Source organism: Pholcus phalangioides, unplaced genomic scaffold, assembly GCF_987345545.1.
Source record: "Pholcus phalangioides strain wild (caught in Gottingen) unplaced genomic scaffold, Ppha-v1.0 ptg000013l_1, whole genome shotgun sequence".
NCBI classification, from domain to species: domain Eukaryota; kingdom Metazoa; phylum Arthropoda; class Arachnida; order Araneae; family Pholcidae; genus Pholcus; species Pholcus phalangioides.
The window spans coordinates 4,688,274-4,702,734 of NW_028301606.1; the positions used below are offsets into that span (position 1 = coordinate 4,688,274).

General features: G+C 32.0%; 1 protein-coding gene across 2 annotated transcripts in view; it reads left to right on the forward strand.

Moving 5' to 3' along the window:
- Positions 1-14,461, forward strand: part of LOC149078491 (neuroligin-4, X-linked-like) — a 78,105-nt gene that overhangs the window by 42,110 nt on the left and 21,534 nt on the right. For both annotated transcript variants that reach the window (XM_089240605.1, XM_089240604.1), the window contains exon 2: positions 6,542-6,697. In XM_089240605.1, coding sequence (XP_089096731.1) covers positions 6,542-6,697 — 156 coding nt within the window. The remainder of the gene's footprint in view (positions 1-6,541; positions 6,698-14,461) is intronic.

The following is a 14,461-nucleotide window of genomic DNA, read 5'->3' on the forward strand; positions in this document are numbered from 1 at the left end:
CTGCGTGGTGAATGTATGTCGTTTTCCAGCCTTTGCCTATGAATCGAAGATACAAGAGTATACAAATAAATAGACGAACGGATTCCTTTTTGCCATATGCAAAAATTATCTGATTATTTTACTTGTCTTTGTTGATTTCATTTGTGATTCATTTCACTAAGGAAGGGTAAAAAGAAATAGAAGCTGAAAGAGAATTAAATTTTATTGAAATTTTTCTTCAAGTAAAATAACTATATCATTTTAAAATTCATTTTTTAAAAATAACTGCCCTCATTAGCGCATCTAATTTTGATTCGGAAAATCGTTTAGCTTGAAGTATTCATATCTCTGTTATTCTAAGATAGGTGTGCGTCACACACTCCAATAATGAAAATATTAGTTTCGAATACTTTCGTATTTGCATATGATTATTTCTATCTTACAAAGCTGACTCATCCATTTTTTAGAAACGAATTTATTTCTTGAGAGAAATATTCAGGAGAACATCTCTTTCTAGCTTTTAAAAACGAACTACATTTATGTTCGGACGACTAATGGGGATCATTTATATAAATTGTTTATTGATGCGTTTTAGTTCTGAAGTCGTTCTGAGACAAACTAATAACGCATTTCCTTTTTCTTAAGCCAGTTAATCATCTTTTCTTCGTAGTTGCATCCTAGTTGTATTTGTATTTTTTTTTTCTTCCTCCACATCAATAGTTTTGTACAGAGACGGCTATGTTTATGTATGTTTTCTATTCTCGAGTTTTATTTGTGCTGAAAATATCTCAAGAAATATCGAAAACCCCCAATTTAGATAATTTAAAATACAGTTTATATACAAATATATCGAAATTTAAATCACACGGATGATTTTCATTTCTTTTTCGAAACACTAATATTAAATTCTTAGGTAAATATTGATTTGAATAATAGTTTCAAATACGGTACGTAAATTCGGAAGAAAATTCATAAGAAAAGAAACAAAACAATTAGTATCTGCATGTTTAAAAATGCGAATCATCCCACGCCAAATATAGTGTTCAGTATTTAAACATATTTATATAAACTTTACAGAATAAACATTCAAAATGTATATGCAAGTGTGTATTTATGATGAATAAAAGGAGGGGCTTCTAAATCTGCTCTTATATTCGAACAAAATGAAATATTTGCAAAGTCCATAAAATTTTAGAGTAGAGAGAAAGAAAATATACTTACAATATAAATAGGTTTAAAAATGCATAGGCCAGCTTTAAAAGGGATCGTAATATTGGCTAGAAAGAGAGAGGGAAGTGGAGGAGTTTCTGGTGTGTAAGTGCAGGTCTAAGGCCCGAAAAAATACACCGTCCTATTGCAATCATTCAAAATATAATTTGTACATATAATTCAGAGAATGTATTCTCAAGAATCAAAATTTTTCAAAAATTCAAAAAATCATGCAGAATAAGATTCAAATACATAAAAGAGTGCGCAAAAAGTCCCTAAAATCTTTAAAAATTCATGAAAAAAGGAAATAATATCGTTATGAGATTGGCATATAAAGTAATGTCAGTATGGTAATTTCGTTTTAATTGACGGCGGAAAAAAGTCACAGAAATCATTAATTTTATCAGGGAGAGCTTGTTGGGCACGAAAACTTGATAACGTAACATTTACCGCAATGAACACAGTCAATGGCATTTTAACTGTTGGCTGTGTATTTATCACGCGCGTGCGCGTACGCCTTTCCTACTTAATCACATTTAGATCATTTTTATAACATTTTCCCTTTTTAAGAAGAAAGAAAACCTATGCAGACAATACAAAATCACTAATCGCAACCAGTTACGACAATTCATTAAATTTTCTTTAATGAATTTTTAATGTTTTTAGTAACTTTCTTCTTACCCTGTACAATATATTTTCGAATGGCAACCGATATTTAGGGATACGTAATATCCGATTTTGAATTTTTTTATGATTTTTTAAATTTTTGAAAAATTTTGATTCTTGAGAATACACTCTCTAGATTATGTCGTAATATCCGTATTTGCGAAATAGATGCGATAAATGCGAAATTCGCCAACTTCGATGAATAAACACGAAAATTCGTTTTTCACCAGTTTTTTTGTGAAATCGAAAACTGTGATGTATCCAATTTACACTTTGAAGCGAAAATAAGTAAGAATTATGTTGACCAGTTCCATTTTTATTACTTTAATATTTGGGCTCGCAATTAAATTATAAAAAATCTGTTTTGTTAACTTATTTTGGTTTCATTTATTTGTTTAAATATATATACCAAGCTACAGAAAACAATTCAATTCCAGCAAGTTAAGACATAGAAATGTAAATACAATAAAATCAAACTGGATAAAATGCAATATAAATACAAAATACAAAAGAAATAAAAGCAAGCACAAGTCGAAACAAAATAAATCAAATGAGGGCCTACGTAAAATCACCGGATCAATTAAAAAATAAATAAATCAAAACATACGACGAATTTTTGATCGGAATGAATGCAGAATGTTTCATTCAAACTTATTTTTGTGAATGAATGCAAATTTTTTATTTGAAAAATATTTCTGTGGATGAATGAAAAAATTTTCGGTTTGAAAAATATTTTTTGCGGAGGATTTCTTAATAAATATGAATTATCAAAAATTGTTTTTGATTTGAATTGTTTTTATTTTTACTTTTTGCGAATTAATGCAAAAATCTTAAATTGAGAATTTTCATTTTTTATTTTGTTTTTGAGTATAAATGTGTACATTTTTTTTTTAATTTGAATTTACTATTTGCGAAATTCACGTATTTCTACCGATGATGTGCAAAAATACATATCACCGGATAAAAGTAATTCAAAAGACATTTGAATAATACGAACATTCTTTATTAATACGATTTTTTATAGCTTTTGGAATTCAATATCCATCAGTTTGGCACTTCAAGAGATAATCGAATTAAGCACTGATAATGAGCAGTTTTAATCGATGTATGGAAAATCATCTCTCGTAAAAATTTCCATTTGAGCAACAGAAATCTATGATATTATCAACCAAAAATTCTAAAAAATTTACAGACGAAAATCAGCTTTACAAATGACATTCTCTAGCTCTCTAAACATTTCCAAGAAGAAATAACTAAAAGAAGAGAATCAAAAGTGGAATAGAATACATCACACGAGTGTTTCCGGTGACACGTCAGAAACATTTTGATATTTTGCCAAGAAATAATATTAATAAAAAAAAAAAACTAAAAAAAAAAAACATTTTTCCTCTCTACAATCTCGAAACTTTCTCGTGAAATATTAGGAAAAAAAAATTATAAAACATGAGACAACCGGAGAAAAAAGAGAAAGAAATCATCAGTACATGTACACCACGATGCTCTCTTGAAAGATACGGAATGAAATATATGTAGCAGAAAATCATTTTGCTGAGGAAGCATCGATTATAATTCCAGAGGGATGAGGAAGAGAGGAAATGTAATATCGTCTTGGGAAAAAGAAATTTTCGGAATTCACTCTATTTTTTTTTTTTTTTTCACTTCTGTAAGACAGAAAATGTTATGTCGGTGCGGCATATGCGAAGGCAATATCCGTAGTAAAGAGACAGATTCCATTCGCGTCGAGTACATCTTTTACGAGTGCTATTAAGATTCTCGAGTGCTTTCCTCGGAGAAACTTCGGGATATACGCATTTCCCCCTGAAGCATTTCCCAACGACATAGCAGTTGTTCCACCTTGCCCTCCTTGCCCTCAAAAATACTTTGAGGAAAAGCATCGTTTTTGAATCGGTTTAATCGTCAGCAGTTTTACATTAAAGTCTCGGAAACTAATGATTTTTCTGAATCCAATGGCTATAGGAAGGCGAGCAATTTTGCCAACACGAAAATCAATGGCGACGCTCTAATTGCTTTTTATTTTAAAAATATACAGATACTGCATTTACAATGTAAACAATGTAGTCAACTACACAACCTACAAAAATTCTACATTGAATAATGGATTCAAATATTTAAACAAAAGAAAAATGTATTTTCATATAAAAAGTTAACTACTTGAAAAATGCACGAGGCATTCGTAGCATTTTAAACATTTTCTGGAACAGTATTTTAAACATTTATATTGGATATTCATTTATTACAAGAACAGATATTGTTGTTAGTAATGTTTCAGTATTATTGTTGTTAGTAATGTTTCAGTATTATTGTTGTTAGTAATGTTTCAGCATTATTGTTGTTAGTAATGTTTCAGCATTATTGTTGTTAGTAATGTTTCAGCATTATTGTTGTTAGTAATGTTTCAGCATTATTGTTGTTAGTAATGTTTCAGCATTATTGTTAGTGATTTGAAATGTTTCCGAAGATTTCAATGTATATTTTTTTTCTTCTTTTTTTTAAATTAATAAAAATTGTAACCACGGTTTTATGGTACGATGTAGGTTTCAGGAGACAGAAGACATTTTCAACATATTCCAATGGATTTAAATTACAAGGATATACTTATCGTTACAAGTACTACAGTACTTGGGTTCTTACCATATTCATAAAGTACTTCATCGTATTCTTAAAGTACTATACAAACTATTTACTAATTAAGTTACTGTGAAATAATCCATAACCACAGATTAACTCAGTAATGAGTAAATGAAGCCCCTAAAATAAATTAGGGAACAAATAATAAAGAAAACAAGGGAGCTTAAAGCATGAATGCAAACTCCTGCCCACGGTTGAATCTGGCCCTTTCGAAAATTGTTTCTGGACCTGAGAAACAATAAACCATCTCTCTCTTCTCAATCTCTCCATTACTTTAAAATACAGTATCATATAAAAAATGGATGCAGATGCGAGATGTTAAGGATGATTGCGTAGAAAGTAGGCCTACCTGTACCAATAAGCTGGTATGAACGAAATGATTTTATCAGTGCTTTCCATTCATATTTCACCCTCGAAGAACAAATTATGCATCCTGAAGAATGCAAAATTATGCATCCCTATGTGAATGTGGCTCACAAATAGGAAACGTAAAAAAAAATAAAAAAAATACAGTAGTAAGTACGGTGACCATAAGTCCTTTTTAGTCGAACAGAACGTATGAAAACGGGACCGCTCCGTTTTTATGTTCAAATCGTGGCATTTTCTTTTTTCCCTATTGATCTTCTACACAGGATTTTTTTTCGCTTTAGCTAAAATCTTTTAGATTTTTATTCAGAAATTGTGAGAGGCTTTATAACGGAACAGACCAACGTGTATCACGAAATACGATATTTTCATGATACGGTACGTTCCATAGATCCCAAGTGAAAATTTTCCACGCGAAAAACTGTGAATGCTACCCATATTCACTGTTGACCATATTGAACACTTCCAGTTCGAAGGAAGACCAAAGATTGGAGAAACGATCTTTTGTTACCTTACACATGCCTTCACTATGAGAAAGTAATTGAGAACGTACATATGACCATAGTAAATATTTCGCTCAGTCAAGGCATTGTCAACCGAGACGGAAATTTTTTGTCTGTATGAGGGACTTCTGGCCTCCTACATAAATTGATAACAATAACAAGTTGATAACGATAACTTAGAAAAACGAAATATATCTGGTTTAACCTTAGTTTCAAAATACGCAAGACGCAAAAGAAAAAACGTTCGACGAAAAAAATGCAAATATAGCCCTGAAAAGTCCTGAAAACTGTTAACTAATTTTTCTCTCATGTCAAGATAATATTTACATGCACGAATATTGCGGTAGCATGTTGGGAGTGGTGGCACTCGCTTGACGACTTTTTTCACCTCGTAGGGAAAGGAACAGGGAGTAGGTATTACTCCCTTATTTTACGGGGGATACGTGAAGGGGAGGTGTAACCTCCTTTCCTATAATCCTCTGATGACATCTGTAAAGTGTGGTTAAAGTGCTATCCATGTAAACGGGTTTTGGTTGATATCCTTGAAATGGGTTTTAAACCGTCTTTTTCTATTTCTCATGTAAACGGGAATGCATTAGTATGTTTCCTATTTTGTGAATGTTGTAGCAAACCCGAATGATAACATTATCCATGTATTGATATGATTCCAATAAGTGGGGCGTTGACTGCATTATTCATTTCGTTGTCAGGACCAATAGCATGTCTTCGATGTTGAGCATGCTAAACAATTACAAACAAATACAGAAATTCAAACTTGAGCTGCAAATCACAATACAACAATTATTACCGGGACAAATCATCACATCATTGTTATTAGTTTACGTAAATTTAATTCTGATAAAAAGAAAAAGATAAAAAAACATTCATTCCTCATGGAAAATGGTAATTTTTCATTGAATCGAAGCGTATTTCAAAGATTACGCCAGCACCGAACCATCGGTGTCTTTTTTCTAAACAACGAAAGCAAACGAGCCCATCGTCGTTAATAACATTCCAGTCGTACAAATAACGCATACTATCCCTGTTTATACGTTCTTCCCTTAGAAGATTCGTTGTAATTAATGACTACATAAAACAAATTTACTGCCAAGAAAACGTATGGGCAAAACTATTTATTCCTTGAATGTTCTTTTTTGTATGTTTTCCAGTGGCTAGACCCGATAACAAACTGAAGTTCCCAGTCATGGTGTTCATTCACGGTGAATCGTACGAATGGAATTCCGGCAACCCTTACGACGGAAGTGTACTTGCGTCAGCAGGAAACGTTGTGATCGTTACCATAAACTTTCGGCTTGGTCTTCTCGGTAAGTTTCCTACTGCCAATAAACATCTCTTTTGATTTTACGATTTAATTTTATTTGTAGTCGAAATTATATTTGTCTGAACTTCAGAGCTGATATGAGTACAAATATAAATTAAAATGCCTATTTCCATAGTGATTTTAAATCCTAACTTTTAAAACAAAATTTAGTAACTTTTAATTTTTATTGTATAAGTGTATTTTTTTAAATTTCATATTTTCAATTTTTTTATTAGTTATCGTAACGAATATTATAAATAATTTCAATTTTCATCCCTTAGTTTCTATACATTAACACACAAAAAAAAAAAAAAAAAAAAAAAATAATAATAATAATAATATAGGAGACCGTTTAACTGAATGAACCTCCCAACTCAAAACCTCAAGCACGTCATGACCACTGCCTTATTTGACGTTAATTTTTTCTACACAAACACAAACGCCACAACAGGTAAAACACTGTTCCCCATTACAAAGTATCGCCGCAGAGAGTAACAGGCCTGCATCTCCAAACATTGCATTTATCTCATAGTTCGAAAAATGCGTGGTAGATGGCAGCACTATATCAAGTATTACAAAGAAACAAGCTTGACGTTAGGTTCACAACACGGACACGCATATCCCAACATGTACCAGTTCGTTAGATGTTCAGCAGAGGAATATGGACGAGGTACATGTTTAGTAGTAGGTAAAACGCCGAACGAGGTTGTTGGAAAAACTCTACACAGCTCTTTACTCGCTCTATTTTTTCAAGAAATCTACAAGTCAAAAGCTCTTTTTGCATACTTGTGCAATAGACTTCGCTATAAAACATTCGATAAAGTGATTTCATTGTATTTCGAATAATTTTCAGTATATTATCTATATTTTGATGCTATTGCTATTTTTTAAATGTATTACCGTAATATTTTTAATATGTTTTGAACGCAACCTAACTTTTAAAACAAAATTTAGTAACTTTTAATTTTTACTGTATGTATTACGTGTATTTTTTTAATTTCATATATTTACGTACATTTATTGCGTATTTGATTACAGTCAGTCATTCTTGTACAAAATGTTTTCCTTCTTCCAGGTCTTAACATCGTGTTTAAATAATCGTTTTTTCATACATTCACCAGAGTAATTGAAAAAAAAAAAATCTTGATATTGCCAAAAGAGTGTCATGTACTGGTAACATTTGACTGTGTTTCGCAAAAACAGAATAAGTAGTTAAAACATTCAGGTGTATATTATTCTTTACGCCAAACGGGATCCGCCCAAATAGATCAAACTGTAAATATATTCGTATTCCCCAGAATTAGCCAGTATGCCTAAAAAATCGGTGAACACCAGCTTTTTCAAAGTTGAAATCTGGTTCATTCCCAGCATACTAGAAAAAGCGAAGTCTTACTAGGAACACAGAATATGCATCACGGAATATATTCGGAAACCGATATCAATTTGTGCTATATATAAATGATGAATAAATAAGCAAATCTCGCATCAGTCCGGGGCTGTGAGCGGTTCTATTTATCAGAGTGAAATAATAATTTTTCACTGCAGCAAAAGTTTTGCTCAGGAATTCGATAACAATAATGAAAACCGAGCATTTACTAATTACTCTAATTTATTATATACCTAATACGAAATACAGACACTGCATTCTGCACGTTTTTCTTGCACGTTTATACAAATACAAATACAACACCACAACAGGCAAAATGCCCAACGAGGTGGCTGATAAACAGATGCCCATAAAAATATGGATGTCATATATTTCCAAAATACAGCAACCCAATTAAAAATGCAATTAACACAAATTATAAAAAATATATACACATGATAAAATATTATAAAATGCCCATAAAGAATACTCATGGTTGTCTTATTCTAAGTATGGATAGCTTCTCGATTTACCCCAACATGTTTATCGTATTTCTTTTTAAACGTGTCAATTGTGTTACAATTTACTACCTCCGGGGGTAAGCTATTCCATTTATTAACAACTCTATTAGAGAAAAATTCCCCCTGTGACACCATAACCTCGCATTGTCCCTCACCAATCGATACCGGTGTCCCCTTGTAAAAGCAGTCGATTGGCGGTTTACTGAAAGTTCATGGTCCATCCTATCCATCCCATTGAAAATTTTGAACACTTCGATCATATCTTCTCGACACCTGCGTTCATCCAATGTAAACATATTCAAAAAATGAAGTCTCTCTTCATAACTCAAGCCCCATGTGCCAATAAGGACACGCGTAGCTCTTCTCTGCACCCCTTCAACCAAGTCTATGTCCCTCTGTAGGTATGGTCTCCAAAACCTTACAGCATACTCCAGTCCAGGACGAACTAAGCATCGAAAAAGCGAAAGAATGACTTTAGGAGAACGCGAAGATACTTTTTTGAAAATGAGACCAAGCATTCTATTTGTTTTTCTGACCACTGCTGAACAATGTTCAGAAAACCTAAGCCGCTCGTCAATGAGAATTCCCAAATCGGTGACCCTAGTTTTATCCGGGATAGTGACACCATTCAACTCGTAAGAGAACCGTGGGTTTTTTGAACCAAAATGAGCGACCATGCACTTATCAACGCTAAACGTCATGCTCCATTCATTTGCCTATGCTGCAATCCTGTTTAAGTTGGTCTGGAGCAACTCTCTATCGCTTTCATTCCCGATTATCCCCATTAGCTTCACATCATCTGCGAATTTGCTAGTAATCCCATCGATACCCTGATCGAGTTTATCGCTAAAAAGTGAAAAAAGTATGAGGCCAAGGACACTTCCCTGAGGAACTCCACTTGTGACGTATAGATTAAAGAAGCATGCTATTGCTAACATCATGTTTTGCAGAGCAATTCTTTTTTTAATGTTTCACATTGACGTTTTTTTTTTTAAATTTTAAATTTTTGTTTATTTTTCACTGTACTTATCCTAATTTTACAAATCAAAGAATGACATAATAATGATTCCTCATGATCAACGAATGTATACTTAGCATTGCATACCATATTGTTTTTACGTGTCCATCCAATTCAACTGATCTACGTGAGAAAAATATGCTCAGTATCTGACATTTTTAATAAATCAAGGATGCGTGGTAGCAAAAGCAAACACAATGCTAGAACTACATACTTGAACTTACTAGCTCATTAAACAGAAGCTATACTGACAGTAGACAAATACAAATAAGGCAATTTAATTGGTTCTTAATGTTCAGATACTTAAAGTTTACCCAAGATCAATGACTGGAATCTCTCAGCATGCTGATTTCCCTCGTTGTTTCCCGGCATGCCAGCTAAGGAGGGGAGAATTTTTGAAAAATGAATACAAACAATATTCTTTATACTGATTTAAAATTTTAAAAAATAGTGAGAAACATTCCAAATTTTTATTCCATGCTATCTTTTCTTCAATAACAATCAATCATTCATAATTTATTCTTAATTCTAACGATTTGTGTAATTGTATGTTGCATTAGTTCTTTTAGTGATTCAGTTCCTGTGGCTGTAATGGAACATTTTATTGGTATAATAGAACGCGTATCCAAACCTATACAACATTCAAGTCATAAATTTATACTCAATCACTTTCAAGATGTACAGAACAGAAAGAAGTACAATTATACATCGTTTCCTATGTTATCCTATTATAAAGCATTTTTTAATAAGCAAAATAAAGACCACAATAGGCAAACTGTCCGACGAGGTAGCTGAAAAAACATGTTCATAAAATGCATAAAGATATAGCTGTATATTATATACATATTATATAATGTATAATTAATACATTTAAAATTCAGCTACCCAAAGTACAAGCTACTTCATGAAAAAAAAAAAAGACGAGAAAACACTAATAAACAAACTACGTAGTCTAGTCTTATATGTAAATACAGTTTCTAAAGCAACACAATAGCCCCAATCAATAAAAGCTTTTCTCATTGAGCGAAAAAAAAGTTTCCCCCTTTCCATCAAATTTCGAAATTTCTTTTACTTCAAAATTGGTTTCGTACTTTAACTCGCATCATTTTTCACCATCAAAAGCAACCGCGGGTACATTTATAATATTTACCATAGGCAAAATAAACCGAAAAAAAAAAAGAATGAAGTAAATTCCTTTCCCACCGTTATAATCAATATTTAATGCTCTTCATCGAAAGCAAAAATAACTAGAATTATATTGAAAAATATTAGGCAGTTTCCTTATTTTCCGGGGATGTGCTTTTCCGTCATTTTACTTAAAGCTAAAAGAAAATTTATGGACCATTTAAAAAAAAAAAAAAAGGGAGAAATGGTGAAGGCAACTCGTGCACTCCAAGATGCTTCGAAAATACAGTTCATTCCTTTTACTGCACTCCACTTATTTTGCCTATGCATGAAATATTTAAATTGAGCAAGAGTAAGCTGTTTAAAATGCTTTACGCGGATACACTTTGAATAAGTGATGATTTACGTACCTTGAATTTATGTCCCGACATAGTGCCTTGGAAATTTTTCCTATATTTAGTTTTTTTCCCCCTTGCATTTCTTCATGAATGAAAATGCACGGAGTAAGTTCTAAAGTATCTTCAAACGATACGCAGTTGTTCAAGGTTTTTTTTTCTTTACATATAAAATAGTAAAAACCTTTGAATAACACAAGCTGTGAACTCTTTCCGGCGATGGTTAAGCTACAAACGACCACTGAGGATACATGGAACGTTAAGATATCCCGATGTGAAATACAATGATTTATACGTGACGTAGCCTATAAAAATGTACATATTGAAGTCGGAGGAATTCTCTCTCTGGTAACTAGGAATGAATGCGATATCTTCTGAGGGGATGCATACATTACTTACACTTTTATGTAGAGAGTTAAAAATTCTGTATTCGAATTTAAATATTCACCATAATAGTTAGCTGAACAATCGATAAAAGACCGATTGCAGGCACTAAGCATTCATTTTTCTTTGAAATTTTCCAAGATGTATATCCATTTTTGATATTTAGAAAAATTCATTAAAAACATAAATGTCATCAAATCTTTATTTTTTCTAGACATTTTTTTGAAGGAATAAATAATTCACTTCGTTCAAAAATGATTTGCAGGGTATGTTCATCTTCACAATCATTTTTTTTCTAGAATTTTATTGCTAAAAATTTTTAGACATAAAATCACACTTTATATATTAAATCATGGAGTCTCATGTTAAAAAAAAATTGTGATTGCACAATCTAGTGGCGAATTATTGAAGATGAGACTTAGTTAATTTTTTCTTTCAGCAGTTTAGCACTTCTAGATTGCATTTTTCGGGCTTAACCCTTTCAGACCCGATCATTCATTTTTTAGAATTTTTAAACGGTAAAATAGGAAAATTTATTCAATTCGTTCAGTTTTGTAGCCAATATGATGCAGGGTATATATTCTTCACAATTTTTTCCAGAATTTCGTTTCTAAATTTTATGTAATAAATCTCACTTTCCCCTGGACATCATCTTAAATCCCCCCCCCCCCCTGGTAATTCAAATTTAATGGTTGTCCTCTGATGAAAACCTCCAAGGTTCCTATTCAACATATTTCTAACTCAAAACTTCCACACTCCGTTCAGCCAGGGGTTAATTGCCGCATGCAGGGTCATGAGAGAAATATCAGGTCCGTTTATTTTAGGTCCTAGTAGCTGAAGGAATGAGATTTAAAGTGTGTAAAATAGTTTAAATGTTGTAGGAAAAACTGAAAGTCAACTGGGTACCCCCCACAATATTGTTTTAGCTTCCCCCGTCCTCCTCCTATATTTTTAAGTTATTCCAATACTTTCAAATGACTTTACATAAACGATACTCTAGCTACTAATTGTTGATAATCTAAAATGTAGACATTTCCTTTATACAGTCACATAGTACTCACAGAGCTCTGTGTCTTCAATTTTTGAAAACTTACAAAAATATTCCGAAATCGGATGAATCTTTCTGAACTTCCCTCTTGTATAAATATTAACTTGATCTACCGATTATTGTACGTGTAGAATTTGATTAAATTAAATTTCATGATACACGTAAATTAAGGTATCCGACTACCTTTCTTGTCACTTTTCTTTAAAATGGTTCTGGAGTGAACTTTAAATAAATTTTTTGATAGAAAGTGTCTCGAAATGGTGAAAACGGTGACAAATTTTGGTCTATCTATTATATTTTCTATGAAAAAGTTTTAATGTCAAATTTTAGGCAAAATTCATGTGATATTCGAAACAAGATTGCAAAAAATTTATTAATGAAATGCTTTGTGATTTTCACAGTGCATTTAGCTAGTAATGCTGCAGGTTATGGACCAAAATTTAAAGGATTGCATGATATGTTCATAAGTTACACCAAAATATGTTTAAGTATGTGTGAATTTTTTTGAAATTTCATCGTACATTTTGTGTATAAAACACTGTAATTCAAAAAATATATGTGATAGACCACAGATTTTGGTTCATAACCTCAACAATATATGGAAAAATATCACATTAAAATTTCGTAAGGATGCAATGCATCAATTTTTACAAATCATGTCACAAAGTCAAGTAAAATGTCAAAAATAACATTCTTCGTAAAACACGTTTAAAATCTTTATTCGCTTATTACTTGTATGTAAAAACACAACACTAAAGTGAACGTAACTTTTATTCCAAGCATCATATAAACAAAACAAGGCCCGTTTGGGAATCACAGCAAATAGGGCTTTTTTAAAAAATAAAAAAATTAAAATCCATATTTTCTTCCAAAATGACGTTTCCAACGTAGTCGGATACCTTAAGTAAGTAGCTGTTCAGCTAAGTTGAGGTTTTATTTGTCTAATTTTTCACTTACGTTCCGAGAAATTAAATAAGTAATTTAGTGAGAGTTTTTGTAGAATATTAAATACACAGCGGAATTATAGTATATATAACTAACGTTCTATAGATCATTCGTAAAAAATATTCACAAAAATCCCATGACCAAGCTACCAACGAGTAAGCACAAATGATTAGTAATAACTCTCCAGGCCAAGAACTAACAACTAGTTATTAGCACAAACTGCAATTTTTCTCTGTTGCTTGATGATGAATGAATTACTGGATTCGCAAATAAACCTTTGAGCAATAGTTAAATTTCATAGGTTCTAATACATATATATATGTTGGAATATATATTTATTTATTGACAGACACGAATAATAAAAAAAATTTCCAAACAAATTAGCAAACATCTTATTTCTGCGTGGGTTCTAGTTTCTTAAACCGAGTAGATCATCTTTTCAATAAGTTCTTCTTCGTTCTGAGCATTGTTTTGGGAGGAAAGGATTACATTGTTGCAGGAAGGGGAGGTTTGACAGCACTATGTGCCTGTCACTAACCCTACAATGAGAAAGGGGGAAGGAACTGGTTATTGGCGAATTCATTCATGAGTAGAGCCGAAATGGAAGTAGTCAATGTGAGACTCATATATGAGTCAGTCATAGCCATTTTGGAAGTAAAAGTCGTCGTATTCATATATAAATCAGTATAAATTCATATATATACAGTGGAACTTCGTTATAATGATTTTCTGCAGGCCAAGAAAAAATGTTGTTGTGCAGAGATAGAGATTATCGTTATATCGAGGGGGCAATATTAACCTCACGTCCTATAAAATTTATGCTTCTATTGGCGTCCTCTAAATCAGCGTTGTTAGTATCACCAAAAAAAAAAAAAAAACAACTTTTGGGTACATATTAGGTAAAAAAAATTAAATGTGTAGTTGATAAACAAGATTGACTTTGATGTATATATATATATTGCAGGT